The 19,943-nt window shown below is 50.8% G+C and overlaps 1 protein-coding gene across 3 annotated transcripts in view; it reads right to left on the bottom strand.

Annotated features, from left to right (window-relative positions):
• Positions 1-16,133: 16,133 nt before the first annotated feature.
• The window catches only part of PLXNA2 (plexin A2), a 171,553-nt gene continuing 167,743 nt past the window's right edge, over positions 16,134-19,943 (bottom strand). For all 3 annotated transcript variants that reach the window (XM_075775789.1, XM_075775791.1, XM_075775790.1), the window contains 3 exons: positions 17,975-18,187; positions 17,488-17,638; positions 16,134-16,590 (listed from right to left, as the gene is read on the bottom strand). In XM_075775789.1, the coding sequence (XP_075631904.1) occupies positions 16,495-16,590; positions 17,488-17,638; positions 17,975-18,187 (460 nt within the window). In that variant the 3' untranslated portion in view covers positions 16,134-16,494. The remainder of the gene's footprint in view (positions 16,591-17,487; positions 17,639-17,974; positions 18,188-19,943) is intronic.

Here is a 19,943-nt window from a genome sequence, read left to right as displayed (position 1 = left end):
AGATTAAAAAATAAAGCCCAGTAAAAATCCTTGTGAATTATTGAAACTGTAGCTCATTATAATGGAAGAAGTGAGCCTTTATTTTCAGTAAGTGACATGGGAGCAGAAAAATGGCAGGATAATGATGCTGAGGCAGAACAATTATTTCGTTGTGATAGAGAAGCATAAAGTTTATCACTTTGATTACTACCCTGATTTTTTTTTTTGTGCATCCAGTTTAGAAACCAATAAATCACGAGGGTTTCTGATGCTCCATATCTGCTGCTGGAACCTGCTCAGACACAGAAAGCTGATCTGCTGGGGCGGGTGCTTGGCTCTCCATCACATTGCTGCATCCTCAGCCCTGCATCCTGTGCCCTTTTCTGCCTAAAGCACTGAATTTGTAGCAGCCTCTATTCCTCGTTTCGCAATACAGAGCTTTGAGACAAACATTTTGAGCTTGGACAAAAGGCAAGTTCAGGATTTACAAGGGTCCCACCCTTGGACATCTCCAAGCTGAGGGCGTGATGCTGTTGATAATGATCAAAACCAGCTGCTAACTGCCTAAGGCAGAGCAGAAAGGGGAATTTGTTTTTTCTTGATTGTAGGAAAACAGGCAACAAAAGAACCCTGCAGAAGGCACAACCCTTCTGCCCAGACCTGCCAGGAGCACACCTTTCAGGAGGAACCTAACGCAACGGCCATAAGTCAAGAGGCAGGAGAGGCTTCCACCGGAGAGAGCCGCAAACCCTGAGTGGGGAGCTGGTTACCACCCGCCTGCTGCTCCTGCAGCACTGCTGTTTACGCTGCCATTCCTGCTCTCCTTTGGGAATGTTTGCGTGACACTTTGCCCATAAAACGTGTCAGTGTGATGCACTGTTTAAGAGTGACATAACTTTTATCAAGGGGAAATTTAAGGCTTAAGTGCCTTTAAAATGCTGGCATCGCTCACCGTATGTGCTAGGTCTTTTTGAATATTACACCCATTATATGTAATTCTTTACTTTTCTCCTCGTCAATCACTTTTTTTTTTTTTTGACCTTTGCATCATGAGCCGTCTTTAAGCGGGTCACATTCATTCTGATGTCTGTGCCTTTCAGAGCCTCTGCTAACACCACCACGAAGCCAGACTGAAAATAGGATTCTTGTACATTTATGCGGCATGTTTCCTACAGGGAATTCAAGCTGTTTCAAACTCAATACAGAGGCTGCCGTCACTCGCTAGAGAAAAGCGGCCATCGCCAGGGCAGAGATGAGCTGAACGGTCCCTGTGCTCATGCGTGCGCAGCCCGGCCCGTGGAGACCCTCTTGCTGAAACACACTTTTATTGCACTCGTTATTTAACGAGTCTCACTTCTGCTGCAGCAACAATCGGTCCTTGCGGAGTCGTGGCTATAGTTCTGTGCTCTGGAGGGGCTCCCACCCTGTCTGGAGCAGGATTCCTCCCACAGCACTCAAATATTCCCACCTGGGGCTGCCCCTTGCAGGCTACATGCCCAGCTCCCAGCATTGCAGCGTGCTGGGGTGCAGAGCATCCCAGCGACTGAAAGGACTGATCCAAAGTCTCGAGCATTTTGTGGTAAGGACCACACCACAACCCCTCTACACCGGGCACCGAGTTTCTAAATTCTCGCTTCTTTTTGCATTTCTTTTTCAAATGAAGCAATAACCGCAAAGCTCAGAAGCAGAAAGATACAGAGCTACGGCCCAGCCCCCAGTTTGGCATTACAGACAGGACAAGCTTTTCAGATACTTTTAGAGCCACCTCATTTACGATCCACTGCCTCTACGTACAGCTTGAGATTTTTTTTGTTGTTGTTTACCATTTGCCCTACTACATCGCTACAAGTCAACACATTAATCACAACTGTCCTGCAAAGACAGGACATCTCAGAAAATTAGTCAGGCTAGCCCCTTGTTCTTGAGTTCATCCCTGACATCATCTTAACTGGAGAGAAAAGATTGCATTTCATTGTGTGCACAAGGTCAGAAACACATTCAAGGCATAAACAGAGAAAAGCCGAACCAGATGAGATACAGAAAAGTGCTTTTACAAACAGAGGTCCGATTTCACTCCCCACCTAGTGTTAATCCATTGCGATCTGCTGTTACTTCACGTCCCTCTGATCCCTCCAAAGCCTGGCCAGCACTCCACCTCTACTCCAGCTCGGAAGTGATCTGCAGCGCCGTCGGAACTGCTCCAGGAAAAAAAAAATAAAAAAAAAATTAAAAAAATAAAGAAAAGCTGGAAAAGCCACTAGATGGCGGACAGACCGCCGGGAGCTGGAGCATCCCCCGGCAGCCCCCCGCCTCTCCTCCCGCATTTCCTCGGCCCTTTTCCTCGCATTAACGGTGCCACGGCGGGTGCCCCCCTCCTTCCTCCGCGCTTTCTGCTTCTCCCGTGGGGTGGGGGGACGGGGGACACCGCGCTCCTCGGCCGGGGACACCCGTGGGGCGATGGGGAACCGCGGAGGGGCAGAGCCGTGCCCGGGGAACCCGGGACCAGCAGCAAGAAAGCTCCGCTACCATCAACTGCGTGCATAAATTATCCCCCTAATTACACCATATGCACAAAACCTACCATATTAATCACTATAGAACGCTAATTACTCGGCCCCGGGGTGGGGGGGAGAGCCCACCCCCCCCCAAGCACCTCAGAGGTTTGGGTACCGAATTACGGGAGCTGTTCGAGCCCCGTGTGGGCCGCGGAGCCGCGCCGGGCTTTGGGGGGGGGGGGGCAGCGCCCTCCCACCCCGCGGGGATTAACCCAGCTGCAGGGTGTTGCTGGCCGAGAACCCCCCCGTCATTTCCCTGAATGGGGGGCGTCGGGAAGAGCCGTTTGTTTTAATAAGGCTCTTTTGTGCCTGTGCGGGGGTTTGGTGGCTGTTGCTGTGGGGTTTGGGGTTGTAATTGTGATAACAGATGCTGCAAGAGAGAAGCTTCAGTCCTGGACCTCTTGTCCTGCTCATTACTGCCTCTGTGAGCTGCCACTTGCACCCCAAAGCTGCTCTTTAATGAGCTTCACTCAGCAGCAAGCAGCCATTAATACTCAAGCACCTTGGCTCAGTCTTGGTAAACGCAAAACCATTGAGTTAAAGCAAAACTAAGTGGAGAGCAAACCCTCGCGTAATCCTCCGCCACGGGGCAGCCCCAACAAACCTGGGCCCCGCCATTAGGCGAAACGTGTGTTATCCGTGTTGCGGGCTCGGCTCCCCCCAGGACCCCACAGCCCGCTCCCCGTCCCGGCCATCTGCAATCTTTCAGATGGCTTATTTGTGAAACACGCGGTGAGAATGAAATTAAAAGCCCTACTGTATGTAAATGGGAACCTGTGCAAATGCGCTCAGGAGCTCTGGGGAAGGAGCAGCTGTGATTTGCCAAGCCAACCAGAAAATTAAAAAGATTGTTTTACAAACATGCAGAGGGCATGTGTGTGTGTGTGCCCACACGTGTGCAGGGGTGGCCCCAGCTTCGGGCAGAGCCGTGGGTCCCCTCCACTCCTCGCAGGGTAGGAGCGGTGCCTGCACGGGTGCAAGGGCGGCAGAGGCAGGGAAGGATTCGCAGTCCCTTGGTTCTCAAAGCCCCTCTGCCAAAGACCGCTTTCATCCTGAGAGCAATGAAAGGCAATTGAGGGGGACGTGATCTGTAGCTTTGAGCTGCAGGGTAGGTAATAAGGCAGTTGAAAGTCTCCTTCCCTTCTAGGTCAATGCTTTGCAGACAGGTCAGGGATCCATCTGTGTGTTTAACCCGCTTTTGAAGTGAGAAGGACACCCGCGTTTTCAGGGCTCAGCAGAGATGGGAAAACTCCATCCAGTTCAGAACATCTCAGGAACCCCACGCCTGAGGTGCACAGCAGATGCTTTTGCTCAAGACTTACCGTGCAGCTGAACTGAGTTCACCGAAGGTAATAACACAGCTGCAGAGAAGCGACTCGTGTCTGTGTGATCGCGGTCAGGAGCCGTGCTGGAGGGTGGCAGGTCCAAAGAGCGGGGTGAAGGAGGCGGCAGCGAAATGCCCGTGAGCAGCGCCTGGGTGCGGGGCTACGTGCCAGGATGGGCTGGCCCGCAGCAGCTGTAAGGCACATTCCCAGAGGCTCTCCAGGGATGATCTTGCATTCTTCACCCACCAGGTCTGAATATATTTCTTGCCGCGGGTTATAAGAATTCACCTAATTTAATGAGGTGTCTTAAATGTGGATTTAATCACAGCATTAAGGTAACGGTCACTGCATTCAAACTGGTGAGTGCAAACATCTTTCCTGAGCAGACAGCTCTGCTGCATCCTTATTAATCCAGAAATCATACCCATATTAATCACTCCACAATTACTCAACCCATATCCATTACCAACCTGCTAATCCTCCAGCCCATGCGCTGGGGCGTTAGCTTCCCCACCAGCCGGCTCCTCGCTGCTCCTCTGCAGATGGAGAAAGAGATTCTGCTTTGTTCCAGAGGTGCATCCTTGGGAGCCAGCGCCCCGCAGAGCCCGCCCGCGTAACAGCGCTGTATCGAAAGGCACACAATTTATTACCGTTTGTGTAAATGAGGTATTTGTTTGAGATTTGCAATTAGTACAGTGCTGAGACCACTGTGGATGCATTTCCTACGGCCTCACCATGCCAGTAACACACCGAGCCCCGGCAGTGCCCTGCCGCTCCGGCTCCGGCAGGAGGAATACCGCTCTTGTGTGCCAGACAGGGAATTACGGCATCTCCAGAAGGTGATTTAGCTCAGCTGGGGTGACTTATCATCTAGAAGCACTGATCTCTTTTATGTATCTGTAGCAAGAGAGGTGAATCCCACCCATTAGCATGATAGGAGCTGCTGACCAGGGCCGTTATTTTGCTGCCAGCCTCGCAAGGCAGCCTCATGGCCAGTGGAGCTTATAAAGCTGTTGGAAGCTTCGGGCCATCCTCCTGCTCCTACCTGAGTAGGCAAAAAGGCCAGACCATGCACAGAGCAATCCTTTGAGTTCTCGCCCAAAGTGGATTTGAGCATTTCTGGCGCTTGATCTATTTGTTTGGTGTATTTGTTCTGTGTGACTAGCCTTGAGCCACTTCCCTCCCGGGCAGGGTGCTGGCAACTCTGACCTGTGCTTGTCAAAGGCTAAAATGCTATTTGAGCACATATTAAATATGCATGAGGTCTGTGACCTAGTCTATAAACTCCTGTACAGCCTGAGGCAATGCCTTTGTGGTGGGCTCAGAGAGATTGCAGGTTCCCGCTGCAAAAAACCTAAATGAACGTCAAAAGAATGCTTAAAAACTCGTGCAAGAGCAACTCCCCCCCCGGCCCCGAGATCATCCCAACACTTCCCTTTGTGAAAGCTGAACAAGACAAAAAAAAAAAAAACCCCAAAACCCCAAACTTTTAAGCATTTATATCTTCTCCTCAAAGCTCAGCCTAATTGAGTGCTAACAAAAGAGAAAATGCTTTCTCCTCTCCGGGCAGCCGGCAGCGGCTGGAGCAGAATGACAATGCTGGCCATGCAGAGCCAGCTCCATGCAGCCCTGTCCCGCATCCCGGCGGCTCCCAGGCCACCCACCGCCGTGTTAGCACGAAGGGGGTGTGTGTCCAGAGCCAGCCCTGGCACCCAGCGGGGACCCGGCTAATGAATGTATTATTCTCCGGTGCTTCTGCAGTGCCTTTCATCTGAGGCTCTCAAAATATAATTAAATCTCCCAACACCTGCATAAGGGATGGGAAGTAGCTCCATTATATTTTTCAGAGGGGAAGGAGGCAAGGCACGTTGCTCACATGGCAAGGCAGCAGCAAAGCTGGGAGTGAGCCACAGGGGAGAATAATTCTCTCCGCTGCAGGGGTAAATGGAGGCTATTTATCGCTTTGAAACACCAGGAGGCTGTGGTATCTCCAGCTTTTGTGTCCATGGAGCTGGAGGTCGCAGTACTCGTTGCTTTAGCCAGTGGCTGGCTGTCAGTGGCCCTGCAAAGGTGCCGGGGAGGCGCGGGGAGCTGGAGGGGCTCTGCAAAGCCCCTTCCCCTCCCCGAGGGGCCGGTGCTGCTGGGGACCCAGCTCCGTGCACCAGGGGATGAGGGGGTGCCTGGCCATCGCCAGGGGCACAGCACATCCCCATAGCTCTCAGTGAGGGCTGAGCAAAACAAAGCAACCATGGAAAAGGATAATTTTCAAATTACAATGATCATTGCTGATTTTGTTTTAAATGAGCTACAAAGCAGAAACCCCCTGGTTTGTGTTTCACACTGCGAAGAGATCCTCCTGCTCCCTTCCCAGCCTCCTCCAAACAAAGATGCTGTGAGATAAGCTCGAAGCACCAAGGAAGGATCCACGCACGGCTCCACATGGAACCAGTTACGGAGCTCCAAGATTTGTCTTGACCTATGTCTGATCGAAAAAAAATATAGAGTTTTACTAGGGAAAGAACGGGATCTATTTATAACCCCCCCAAACATTATTCCTGGTGCTCAGGCCACAGACAAGCCTATTTCCAGGAGCAATAAGGGCGAAATGGCAGTCATAAAACTCCAGTAATCAAATGTGAAAAGAACAGCCCAGTTCATTAACACCCAGACAAGCTGATAGAGACATTCTTAGTTATCAAATATTACCGTGGAATTAATTTTTACCTGAGTTGTTTAAGCCTGGCCATCCTCCTTCCCTTTTCTTAGATATTTTGCCATAGGGCAGCATCGAACATTTGTAATTAGATTCCTTCACTGGAGTTAATTATGATGCAACAATAAAGCCTGAGCGGTTTCCATTTTCGAAAGTATTATTTTGAATGGAACTCAAATCCTTTCTTTTGGCATCGATTTTTGTAATTTTAAGTTTAACATGAACCCTGGGGTTTACTCTCGATATAAATAGATATAGACACATTCATGGTGCATTATGCTGTACATCTATTTTATATTTTGTTATAATACTTTCACATTAGTTTATATACACTTGTCTGCACAAATATGCCTATATACTGGAGCAGATACAAGATTTCTCTTCAGGAAGATCTCTAAATTAATTACCTACTTGTCATCCTGTTGATGTGAAATGAGTAGCCCCTATTAGCAACATCAGTACTTTTTGCAAGTTCCAGATTGACCCAGCACCTGGGGAAATGTGTCACCTCAGTGGGCACGTGGTGAGAGGTCCTGAGCGTCCCGCGAAAACAATTCTGGATTAGGGAGGAAGAGGTTTTAGCATGGTTATTAGTGATGCGCTCCATTTTAAGCAATGAAGTTTCCAATTAACGCTAAGCTAAATTTCCATTACAAATGTGTGCGTTAGCCACTTAAACATAACAAGATCATGCATGCTTATTGGAATTTTTGTGGTTATTATTGCCAGTTTAAAATAACTGTCTGATTACATACAATTATATGTCACCCTCTAGCTAAGCATTCACAGAGGAGAAAAGATGTTGGAATTTAAACAGGTCAATATTAATGCCACGATTGTGTTTGATAATTGAAAGTGTCACCTCCATTAGCTCGCCCTGATAACAGGCTTGAAAAGCCAGCACCAGGATGTCCCAACTCCTTTCCACTATTTACAGAGGGACGGTGATCTGTAAGCAACAGGGCAAGCCCATATCTTCACAAAGTGAAATAAAAGCTGGCCTGGGGGATGCAGAGGGTGAGCGCAGACAAAGCTAAAATGGGGGGGGAATGGAGGGTAAACGCAAAGCTGTCGTGCTGCTGTTTCAGAGAGAAAAGGTGCCCCGGGGAAGTCCGCAGAGCTGCGGTTCCCCAGCTTGGTGCCGTAACAGCAGCTTTTCAGAGGAACGTTTGCTCAGACCCACCACCTCACCCCAGTAAGGTCCAAACCTGCTGTTTCAGCGACGCCTTCCAAACTGTGTCGTTGTGGCTCTTCGCTCTCCTGCACTGGACACGGAAAAAGATAGAGGCACCTAAGCCATCTGCATTTTATAGAACCTTTATCAAGCTTCACTTGACCTTGTCAGTGCCGATAAAGCCCTGTGAAGTGCATGCCAGATAAAATGTAATTTTTAATTGAGTACACTTATTAAATACACTAACAAGGTGCCTGCCTCCAGTGTCTCTACTACAACGCAGTGGCCAGAAGCAAGTCAGCACAGAGATCTCCATCTCCGTGGTCCCCTGCAAAATATCGTACCCGTCTCCCCCAGCCTTCAGGAAAGCTCTGGGAACCTCACTCAGTTCTGTTCATATTTTATTCTTGATATGAATTTAGACTAACCCAAGGCACAAGGGAAGAACAATCATCTCCTCTTTTATTCCCTAACTTCACAAATCATGTGAAAATTCACTCAACATTGGGTTGACACCCCCCGGTTCAGCACTGGACCGGTTACGGGACCACCAGCAGCAGAGCTAAGCGAGCCCACGGGATCATCTGCCGAGGTTCAAATCTACTGGTTTAAAGTGGGAGGCGGCAGGATGTGGCCCAGCTGCCTTCCTAAGGTTCATGGCAAGCTTTGCTCTCAATTTGAGGAAAATAAGATAAAATGACCCGCCTGAGGAGCAGACTGCCGCACTGACATGATATATTTGCATTAGCTTCAAATAGGAGTAGCTTCCCACCACCTATTAGCACTACACTAAAACAAGCAGACTCAGTGTCAAACGTCTGTGTAAAAACTACATCTTAGGGCAGCAGTGCACTCCCTGCTGTGATCCACAGCGCGCCGTGCCTTCCCCTTCTGGGTAAGATTTATCCTTTTTAGTACCTAATTTAGAAAGGAAAAAAACCTCGGATCCTTCAGAAAAAGCAGTAAGACCTTTTGTTGCACATCTCCGTGTTTCTTTTGTAATGCTTCCTTAAGGGTCTCCATTTTTCTGTCACTTATCATCATCCAGGGTAATTTTGGGCTGTTAGAGAAAGTTCATTGCGGTAATTGCAACCATATTGGTCATTAAAGTTGACAGACAGCTGCTGAAGAAGTCACTTGCTAATTCCTACTACTCAGCAGATGCCTCTCAGCGTTTGCTAAAATGTTAGCTTGAATTTATGAAATGGAAGCGAATGTATTTTACCTTAATGACTGATAATTCCGAGGAGCAGAACACACAGAAAACTCATCCAGGCCTTTTATTTGTAAACAGCCTTTGCCTGCTCCTTCCCTAACCCGAGTGGAAGTGCCCGCTATTTCCCGCAGTCCATAAGGCTGCCTGCAAGGATCGGTGCTCCTCGGAGGGACAGCGCGGCCCTTCGGCCCCTTTTTTTTTTTTGAGAGGATGATCTAGCACGTCTCACGGGACGTTTCTGAGCTTGGGGCCATTCAGCAATGATGCTAAAACTCTGCACTGAAGGCTCCTGCCGAGCAGCGAGGCCAGCAAGGTCAGGAACAGCCCCTGCAGGAAAGGTGGCCGGGAAGCAGCATCGCTCGGTCCCTCCATCTACCCCACTTTGCTTTTCATTGACTACTGGAAAAATTTTCCGTGCTGCAAAAGTAGAAGTTGCTTTTCAAAGGCTGGAGGCCAGGGGCAATCCCAGACCCCGTCCAGCCCAGCTACAGCCCCGGCTTCGCCGGACAGGGGTTACTTCCAGATTTCCAGTGACCCATTTATTGCTGGTGTGATTTAGGAAGTAAATATTTCTCACCAATACACTCTGCTTATAAAATAAATGCCACACACCGCACGTTAGAAAATAAGGACCCACTCGAGAGGGCTTTTTTAACCAGTAAACTTTATTTATATATAACAACAGTACAAAGTGAGTCCTTGGCTTGCAAAATAGGAGTGTTTCATATTTACAATAGGTACACAATAATATATTAGAATAATAACAAAACCCCCTTTTTCCTTGGAACATTTTTAAATACTTAAACTTTCTTACATTTTTTTTTTCCACAACACTTGTAAAAACAACAAAAAACAGACAATCATCTTAAAAAAAAAATATAATACAGAACTCCAGTGTGTCAAGTATAACGGGGAGGGGAGGAGCCAGAGAATGATCCGGTGGAATGGGTACGGCTACAAACCAATTCACCGTTCCTGCCAACACGCAAATCCCCTACAACTGGCGTGGGTTTGTTTTAAGGGCGGGGGGGCAGAAGAAATCAGAATCTGTTCCACGGCTGATATCTCTACATTCTGTGACATTTTTGGGGACTCCAGAAGTTTTAGTACCTGTACGTTCCCTTCCCCCTCGCTGCTTCCCACCGCTTCTCGTAACGACCCCCAAGGTGCCATTAACACAGAAACACTCATCAATAAGAGAAGGACATTTTACTGCAGTATCTTCTGAAGCTATGAAATAACGTGGCAAAATCAGCCCATCAGCTCATTTGCTTTCCGACGGCTTCTCTCGCAGGTGCACCTTTCTGCTGCCCAGTCCATGAGATGGAAACACTGGATGGAGAAGCTGTTGCATAAACTTCCAAGCTTATTTGAAATAGAGGTATTAGAAATCTCAAAGGAAAGGCCATACAGGAGATGTCGTATTTGATTTGGCAGCCTCAGGAGGCCCAGAGAGTTTGGGATATTGTCCGTGCAATTGGATGGACCCTGCAGGTCTTTTGAGCGTGTTCTTAGGCGCCGCAGGAAAGTCTATTTTTTCAGTATTATATTCCACTTTTACAAAGAAAGGAGGAGAGGAACGGGTAATAGGGGGCAAACAGGGATCTGAAAGAACAAGCACACAGAACACCGCCGTGCTCACAGCACGGCCAAAACACCCGCTGCTGCGCTCGAGCTGCTCCCGGTGCAACCGCAGCAGCAGCGTTGGCGCAGACGCCCAGGCGAGACGAGAAGCTGCTTTTCCAGCAAGGGAGCAGCGGGTCTCTGCCAGCTCGTGCTGCCCCGCTGCCTTCGCCTCCCCACCCCCCCAGCGCACCCCCAGCCCGTGCCGCTGCGGGCAGGCAGCGGAGCACCCCGGGCTGCGGGCTGGTACCCCAGACCCACGGCTTTCTGCTGCACGCCTGCCCACCGAGGAGCCAGAAAGCCACACGTACCACCCAGAACGGGACCGCCACCCAAAGCTGGGGATTTTTCACGGCGAACAGAGGCTTTGGACAAAGCCTTCCAGGAGGCAAAAATCAGTTTGAAGGCTCCCATCCTCTTCCCCTTCAAAATTAATCTGACCAACCGACATTTAAATTGCACATTCAGGGTTGCTCAGCTCAGCAGATCCTGAATGGCACCTTCTTCACAGCGCACGCTGGCGTCTTCTACTCCGATTATTTCCCCACCAAATGTCTAATTAAAAAGAGAAAAAAAAAAAAAGCATCCTGTCCACGCGGGTGCTGGGTGGCCTCTTAGCTGTCACCAGCACTTTGCCTTTGGCCTCCAACCCACTGGTTTTGGTGGTCGCGGGCGAAGGCTGGGAGGAGGCTGGGGCGATGCGGGTGTTTTCACCAAAGACACATTCACTAAACAGACGGGACTGCTCACCTAGCTCTACCTAGTACGCAACTATATACAACGTCGCAGCTCCCTGCGTTATTGGCTTGCGGTTTATGGTACAAATGCAATTCTGAAATAGGATGGCTGAAGCTTCGTGGCATTTTAATGCATCTTTGATGTCAGTGATTTATCCTTCTCTGAACATTTTTTCTTCTCTCCAGGGTACAGTCACTCGTGAGCTTTCCCTGATGTCCCAGCTTATTCAAGTCAGTCTATTTTAGCTTCCTTTAGTTTGGCGAGCCGAGTGCCCGTGATGGGTGAGCTCTGACAGCACCGGAAACCGGATGGAGAAGAGCCAGCGACAGGCAAGAACGCGGCTGTTCTGCTGCCAGGGAACAGGCTCGAGGCACGGGCTTGCACGGGAGCATCACGGGGACCATGCCGGGACCTGCTCTGCCCTTTGCCAACCAGGGCACAGGGCGAGGGCAGCGGGCAGGTCGGCGCTCCTCATCCCCGCTGCCTGCCTGGGACTTCTGGAAATAAGACCTTGTTTGTAGGTCGTGCCCACCGGAGGAGGGAAGCGCTCCGACCCTTTCCACGCAGACTTAAACGACTCCACCGAGGCGCTCAGAGCCGTCGGCGTGCAGGAATGCAAGCCCAGAGCTCTAAGCCCTCTTGCTTTTGTCCTCCATGCACCTACCCAAATTGTTTCCTACATTATGACATTTTTGGTCAAAGTCCACTTGAAGGTAGGAGAGAGAACTTACGTGGGGATGGGCCGTTAGGATTTTAAGACAGTGTGTTGAAGGCACTGCTGTGATGAAGGTCTCTGTTGCCACCGCCTCGAGCGGCTGCACTCGCCATCCCCAGCCTCACAGCACCGAGACCCTGCGGGAAGGCATTGCCATCCGGCACGGCCACGTCCAGCTTCCTTCGGGGATAACCCCCCCTCCCGATGCGTGCGCTGCCTGCGATGCTGCCCACCAGCAGCGAGGCCGCGGCAGCGGTTTTATTTCTCAGCGCTGGTTCCCGTGGTGGGTCTTCACGCAGCTGCGGACTGGTCCATGCTGGATCCCACAGGGGCTCCAGCGCTTTGGCCGTGCTGATCTCCTGCTTCCCTTTGAATATAAATTCATCCTTTTTTTATGGCAAAGCATGGACCACTTGACATCCACATCTTCTGTACTTTGGTGGGCTGCAGCGTCGTGATGCTCCACAGCGGGGCTCGTGCGGAGACAAGCTTGCCTATAAGTTAGACTCTTGTATATGGGTTTTTAATAAAGGCTTTCAAGGTGGAGAAGCGTTTGATTAGCACCTTGCTCCCCCTTGGAGTGGGTGCTTTGATAGCTCATGAGCAGAAGATTAAATGGAATTATTTAAGCAGTGACACCAGGCAGAGAGATTCCGGAAAATGACGTCTCCCACTTTGATGTCGAAATACCTGAAACGAAGTGAACCGGAGAATCGAAACAGCAACCGGCCTTGCAGGAGGAAGGGGGCAATGAGAGGGATGTGAAATTGTTTTATCTAAGGCAAAGTCACTGCCCCCTCCTGACCAAACCTCGAGTCCAGTTTGCTGCAAGTGCGAAGAAAATGCCATTTTGAGATCTGAAGCTTCCTGTTCCCAAAGGAGTAACGGAAAAGTCGGATGCAAACAGGGCAATAGATTACAAGTGCTTTGTCCCAAGGGGATATGTTGCTTCATTCCATATAATTGCCTGTAAAGATCCATAATTAATGTCAACCACCATGAGTAGATAACTTGGCAGATTATTTATGGGCCACCCCTTCCAGCACCGAGCTGTTCTCTACGCCATCCTCCTAACGCCTTTTCAGATGATGGAAGAAGAGATGTTTCTGCTGCTTCCCTCAGAAGTCAGTTGAGTGTAATAGCTTACTGGTTTGCAAAGTGCTCCTGCTGCTTTCCATTTCCTCCTCTGCTCAAATTCCTCCCACACCACAGAAAATAAACTCAGTTGTCCCCTTCTCTCCTTAGTGCTCTCCTGTATTCATGGAATACGGACCACGTCTTTAGCCAGCTCGGACATGTTGGATTCTTTTAACCCTCGCTCACAAAGCAATCCCTCTGGGCTCTGCAATTATTTTCCTTTTCACCCCTCATCCTTCCTTTCCAGGATAACCCGCTTCACGGGCCCTTTCCCAGGCTCCTGCCAGCGGAGCGGGGGAGGCTGCTAAGGGGCAAACCGGCCGAGCAGGGCTGGTAGCCCATCGCGCCGCACATCAGCATCTCGAGCAAGACCTCCTGCCTGCCGCCGCTCCTGCCACCTGCCCGTGGGGGAACGGGCAGCCAAAAACGCATGTGGAAAAGAGACCGGTCGCCGGCATCGCTGCTGGGTCGCTGCAGCACCCACGGCTCAGCGCTGCCCAACAAAGCCCCCGGCCACAGCCCTGGGGATGGTCGGGGACCTCTGCCTTTTGCTGAGAAAATACTGGGGAAGGGGCAATGACAAAATGTTTGCTTATGAGGTGGCTCCAGGCCAGAAGGTAGAGAGCAGAAGGAGGAAAGTAGGCAAAAGCCTCTCAAATAGATGTGGAGACAAGAGGACCACGGGGGCCTGACTCGGACCTTAGGGCAAGCACACATTCACCAGCACGCAGGTGATGAAAAAGCCAGGTCTTTGCTTTGGGCAGTACTCATATTTTGTGAATCCCGCTGATATAGCTATTCAAAGTAATATTTAGACGTGTTTGGAAACTGTTTGGAAACCATTTGGAGTGCTTTCTCTGGGTGTCAGAGTACCGTAAGAATTTGGTGAATGAGCTGAATGCGAATACCTAAGACAACGACCACAACTAGATCTGGAAATCACTCACGAAAGCTGCGTGCCGGATCGCTGTGAATAGCAGTAACAGAAACCAGTAAAAAATGAGACCTGGAGGATTTCAAAACCTGTAACACCACAGCAAAGAGCAAGGCAGGCTGGCAGCTGCTGCAACGACGGCTCCTTCACCAGACTTTAATAGGGCATCCTGGACATTTGCACCTATTTTCTGTCTTCAAAATTTTCTGTCTTTAAAATTAGGTTCACCGCACAGGAGGAGGGTCCCTGGGAAGGGAACTCTCCCGATAACGGGCAGTACGAATCCTGCTCTGCTTCCCAGTCTCTCTGTTTCTGCCAGCTCTCTCCATGTCTCAGGAAACCCGAGCCCTCCAGTTACAAAGCTCAGGCCGCTGTAAATGTCAAGAACTTATTGCACGAGGTTGATCATTAGTATTCTCTTCGAGAGTTATTAACGGGGCCCACAGAAACTCACAAAAGCAGATTACCAGAAGAAAGTGGACTTGGCATGGCTTTTACTGAACGGTAATTAAACCAACAAGTTTCCTGAGTATTTCTCTAGGCGCTTCTCCCGCCCCCGTTGCTGCTCCCCTTACGACTGCGTCTCGAGACGGGCAGCTCTCGCGGGGAGCCCGCGGTGACCCTCCCGGGCTCCTCTGGGCAGGAACGGTGGAGGAGGAGGAGGAGGACAGACAGGAAAATGGATTTTTCCTTTCACACACACTGGCTGCAAACTAAGGTCCCGGGCCGGCACAGCACCGCGCAGGGCTGAGCAGACGCCGGGAGCTATTTTGCTGCCAATGCCAAGGTCGCACGGTCGATACTTGTATTTCCATTAGACCTAATCACCCTGTCCTCCCCACTGCAGCCTGCACAAATATCAATATTTATTACAGAGAGAAATATTTACAGCGTTCCTTCCCCTCCTGGCACTCTACAAAGGGACACACGTAAGCTTTGGTGTCTTTTAAAGAAATAACACTGACAAACATTTGCCTGTCACTGGCCACAAGAACACATGCCGTCGGGGCCAGCGAGGAACTGAACATCACAACGAGACGCCGAGACAGAGACAAGACAGCAGCGCTAGCTGGCCCGTGGAGTGCTGGTTAAGGTTTTCCCTCGCCTAGAGCAAAATTTTCTTTCCCCTCCCTGGTGGAAATACAAGTCCCATGCCCAACCCCGGGCGACACCGCGAACGCTGGCAGAGAAACTCAAAGGGAGCCCGCGCTGACCTCCTCCGCAAGTCAAACAGAAAAGCAATAAATACCTCATCTCGCTACGTCGAGTCTTTTCAAGTATCGCTCACTGTAAACATTGGGGGTTTGTTGGTTTTTACTGCAAGAAATCAGAGGTGGCTGCCAGAAACCACCCCAAAACCCAACCAAGGAGGCTTCACCCCAGCTCTGCCCGACGGGGAGAGGGCAGCGGCCGCTCCTGCTCAAACTGTACCTGCAGAAACCAGCAACGCGCCGACCGCGGCCGGGCACCACCGCGGCCACGCCGCGGCTCAGGGTGCTGCCGGATCACCGCGGCGGCGTCCAGCGAGGCGGAATGGGGGTGGAAAAGGGGAAAGCATTTAAAATCAGATCTTTCCTCATTCAACAGTAAATGGGATTTAAAAAAAATATATATATATTGACACTATATAAATACATAGATAAAGCTGGATTTCAAGACAGGTTGGATGATCTGATGGTTTTGCAATTCAGGTAAAGTTCCTTCTAGTGCCTATAAGTTACTCAGCCACTGAACTATTTTCTGGCTAAACTGCTATTTTACTTGTGTAAAAAGGTGTGGTGCAAACTTGTGCTCATATTTTTTATAAGATCCCAAGAAGAAGAAAATTTCAGTTTTCCAGACTTTCCAATTGGCGTAAGAATCCATTCGCAGAATGCCTGAGCCGCGTCCTCGGGAGTCTCTCGGGGACAGGATTCAGAGCTGAGCTGAGCCTTCTTGCCAGGATTCTCTCTGTGGCCTCTGTGGTTTTTGCTCTATTTCTTTCTTTTTTTTTTTTCCCTTTTTCTTCCTTTTTTTTTTTAAAAAAAAAAAACCCCTTTAAATAAAGTTTTATTCTCTAATATACATCAAACAATTTTCATGCAAAGCAGCAGTCATGGAGACATCCAGACGTTCCAGGTTCCTTCTTTCCATGTATGCTTGAAAAAATGACCCCTCTTGATTTGACTTCGCTTGAGATGCTTTGTCTTTTTCTCTTCCTGCCTTTTCAAACTGGATCCTACATGATTTTGAACACAGTCAGTCCTTGGGCCAGTCTCTGCTCCCTCTAGAAGAGCCTTGATATTTATACGTGTCCAACGCCTTTCTTGCTTGTTCTCCCTCTTAATTCCCGAGAGTCCATGCAATCCTTTGCCCTTTGCCGTCCGTGAGCACCGCAACCTTTCTTCAGCTCTCAATAGACATGGCACCAATAAGTTGCTCTACTTTGTATGCCAGACGCTGCCTACGCGCCTGTTCATCCTGCTCCAAAGCCCCGATGAGCTGGTACGGAAAAAATAAAAAGGGAGAAAAAAAAAAAAAAAAAAAGAGAGAGAAGTCAGTGCGCGAGAGGGGGTGGAAGAGGTGGGTGGGCAGCAAGATGTGAGCAACTTGAAACGTGGATGTGTGAAAGTTAAATAACAAATGGCAAAGCAACGCGCCGAGCGCTTCGTCACGCCGCAGCCGTGCTCATTGATTTGTTGGACCGCTCCGTGCACGTTACCCGCACAACGCGATCATTCCCACTCTTGTACCTTGGACTCCACATTTCTCGTCTCATTTAGCATGAAAGTTATGAGATTTTTAAACCCTAATCGGAAAATAGCTGCGGCATTGTATCACAAATGCATACATGCAATTAAATGACAAAACCCTTCATTTTAATGGACATAATTGCAAAATAGGTTCTTCTTACAGTGAAATGAAGGGGTGGAACAGATGGCGAGAACTTGGTTTCAAGTGATGCATTCATTAAAGGAGCTCACGCTGCCAGGGATTCTTTGCAAACAGGAGTCTGCGTCACTGCAACATGGGATTTGTACCACGCTGTTCCCAAAAGACAGGGATGTTTCTGGGGACCTTCACTGGGTCATGATGATTTTCTACTGCATTGAGGAGTGGGCTGCACTGGGCATACGCCAAGGCCGAGGAACGCCATAGCTCCTACAATATTTTAGCTCCCAGTCCTCCTGGGAAGTATGCTACAGGCATGGCCAGGACCCGAACCAATTTGTGCACGAATAGAACAGCGCGGGGCAGCAGCGGTGCGATATTGTGGTGCTGCACCAAGGACGAGGGAGGAGGAAGGCGCAAGGGACATCGCTGCCCGACCCACTGCTGCACAGAAGCGCGGCTCCTCTCCCGCGCGTCGCCTCCGCGCCTGCCCCGGGGGACACCCACCTCTTCGCTGTACTTGCTGACGTAGGAGTAGATCTCGTTGAGCGCGCTCAGCATGTTGAACTCGGCAGAGTGCAGGCGCGACTGCTCGGCGAGGTAGGCATTCATGTCCTGGTCGCTGATGGCGGGGAGCTTGGCAATGTCTGCGTAATACCTGCAGGAAGGAAGGGCCGAGGGGTGCCGTAAGAAACATGGAGGCTCAAAACGTGCTTCTTCTCCTTGGGATTTAAAGGAAGCTCCGCAGGGAAAAGGACATCATTTTGCTTTATGCTTACATCTAGCAAAATGGGATCCCGGTCTGTAACAAGCTGAAAGTAAGAGCAGCGATGCTCGGCAGCGCTGAGCTGTGCGACCAGCTCGTTGCAAGAGTCACCGGGCTGCATCGTTGGCCACCAAGAGCAGAGCTGCTCGGTCCAGGAGGTCGGGCAGGACTGGAGCACCCAGCCCAGCCCTGCACCCACGCTGCTGGCACCCACGCGCTGCCGCTCACCTCTCCACCCAGCTCTTGTAGCTGGGGATGTCCTTGGCGTACAGCAGCTTGTTGGAGGGGGAATCCTTGCCCAGGCGGTGCTCCGAGGTGGAGCAGGAATCCATGAAGGTCTGAGCCACAACAGAGAGGCAGGCGTCCGTGATGCTGCCTTTGTGGATATCAAACACGAACTGAGGGTTTTTGATTACGTTCACCCAGAATCGGAGAGGGAGGCTGTAGGGAAATCAAGAAACAAGATTAAATGTTTAGACAAAGCCTAGGAAAGGACACTTGCTGCGGTTTGTGTTCCCAAGCAGAACACAAATGGTGGGAAGCAGCACTGATTTGAACAGGAGCTGGGCCAGGTCCGTCAAAAACGAGGGAGCCCAGTCCTGCCCGGATTGCTTGTGACGGGTCCCGCGCTGCCTGGGCCGGACCCTGCTGCCCCGGGAGCCGCTCTGGGGTCTGACCCTGCAGAGGAAGGTGGAGGAGGTGAGGGCCAGGTGGGCGGCAGGAGCCGAGGGCAGGCTGGCTGTGCCAGGGCAGAGCTGAGCAGGGTCGGTGCTGCCGGGTGAGCGGCTCCGCGAGGAGCCTATTAAACCGAGTTCGTTAGAGTGGGAGTCTGCGGCGCAGGGCTGAGCCCGGGGCAGCGGTGCTGCTGCCCCCACGCTAATCAGCCGCTGCCTGGCCACTCTGCAGCCCATCGTCTGCGAGCGGTGCAGCAGGCATCAGAGGCTTTGTCCCCAAATCCCGAGGCCTTTGCAATCAAAGGGGAATTATTATTCCTTTTTTCTTTGGCTGTATAGCAGGATCAAAAAACCAGCTGCTGCTTTCTATTACCTTTCAAGTCTCGGCTCTCTCTATCTATCCAGCTAGCTGCACCGAAGGCTTCAGCCTTAACTCTTGCTGCACTGCAGGCCAGCAGCTCAGCCGCATCCCCGGCAGTGCCAGCTCCCCTGATCCCCCAGTACCCCAGCTCTCCCTTCCAAGCTCCCGTTTCCTTTGACCTGCTCCAGTGGCATATGCCTCCTCCCATCTCCCCATCAAAATTCCCTTTCTGCGAATGCTGCAGCCGACCAAAGCGCTCAGCAAAGCTGTTTAGTTCAGAGACCAAATTTTCACCCTTCTCCTGAGCCCCCCCGTGCCCCGGGGCAGAAGGAAGGGCCGGGGCTCCTGTGGCCTGATGGCTCTGGCACAGCAAACTCTGCCGGTTGGTGCTTTCTTTTTTATTGCTTTAAGAAGTCTCATCGTTTTTTGTGATTCTAGAGTTTTTTATCCTAATAAGTCTTTCTTCTAAGGCTTTCAATAAATTGTTTTTAGCTTCCCACAGCCTTAGCGGGGAACCCAGCTTTTGCAGCCATGATGATTAGAGGCCTTTTATATCACAAGGGGCTAGGGGGAAAATACAAAGTCTTCAGGGAGCAACCATTTGTTGTGCTTTTTTTTCTTCCTCGCAGAGGTAAATTTATAACCCATGGAGCTTTTAATCCTAAAAAAGCAGAGGCAGAGACGCGAGAGCTCCTATTGTTTGGAGAAGGCTGAACCCGGCTGCAGTCTGTGCCGGCGGCACGTGGGGCTGGCGCCTTCCCCCCTCGCCACCTCCTCCCGCTGCCCAAAACCTCCAGCTGCTGCCCGAAGCAACGGGGAAGGTGCAGCCGCTGCCCAGCTCTCCACTCCCAGCCTCTGCCAGATTCATGCCACAGCACGGTTGCGCAGGCAGGGTTGCGCAGGCAGGGTGGTGCAGGCAGGGCTGCGCAGGCAGGGTTGTGCAGGCAGGGCGGTGCAGGCAGGGTGGTGCAGGCAGGGTGGTGCAGGCATGGAGCCCAGCTTCCTGCTAGCAGATCAGCTCTGCAAACCCAGCCATCTCCAAAGTCCAGGTGTGTGGATCTACGGCCTGAGGCCAGTGCCCAGCTCCCACCCGCGCGGAGGACTCGGCGATAGCCAGGCTCGTGGTTTGACACTGCGCCGGGGTTTCAGCTCGCGCGTGCGC

The sequence above is a fragment of the Balearica regulorum genome, chromosome 25 (genome assembly GCF_011004875.1).
Source record: "Balearica regulorum gibbericeps isolate bBalReg1 chromosome 25, bBalReg1.pri, whole genome shotgun sequence".
In the NCBI taxonomy this organism is placed as follows: domain Eukaryota; kingdom Metazoa; phylum Chordata; class Aves; order Gruiformes; family Gruidae; genus Balearica; species Balearica regulorum.
The sequence above is the reverse complement of the archived record's forward strand: the minus strand, read 5'-3'. Positions and strand labels throughout refer to the sequence as shown.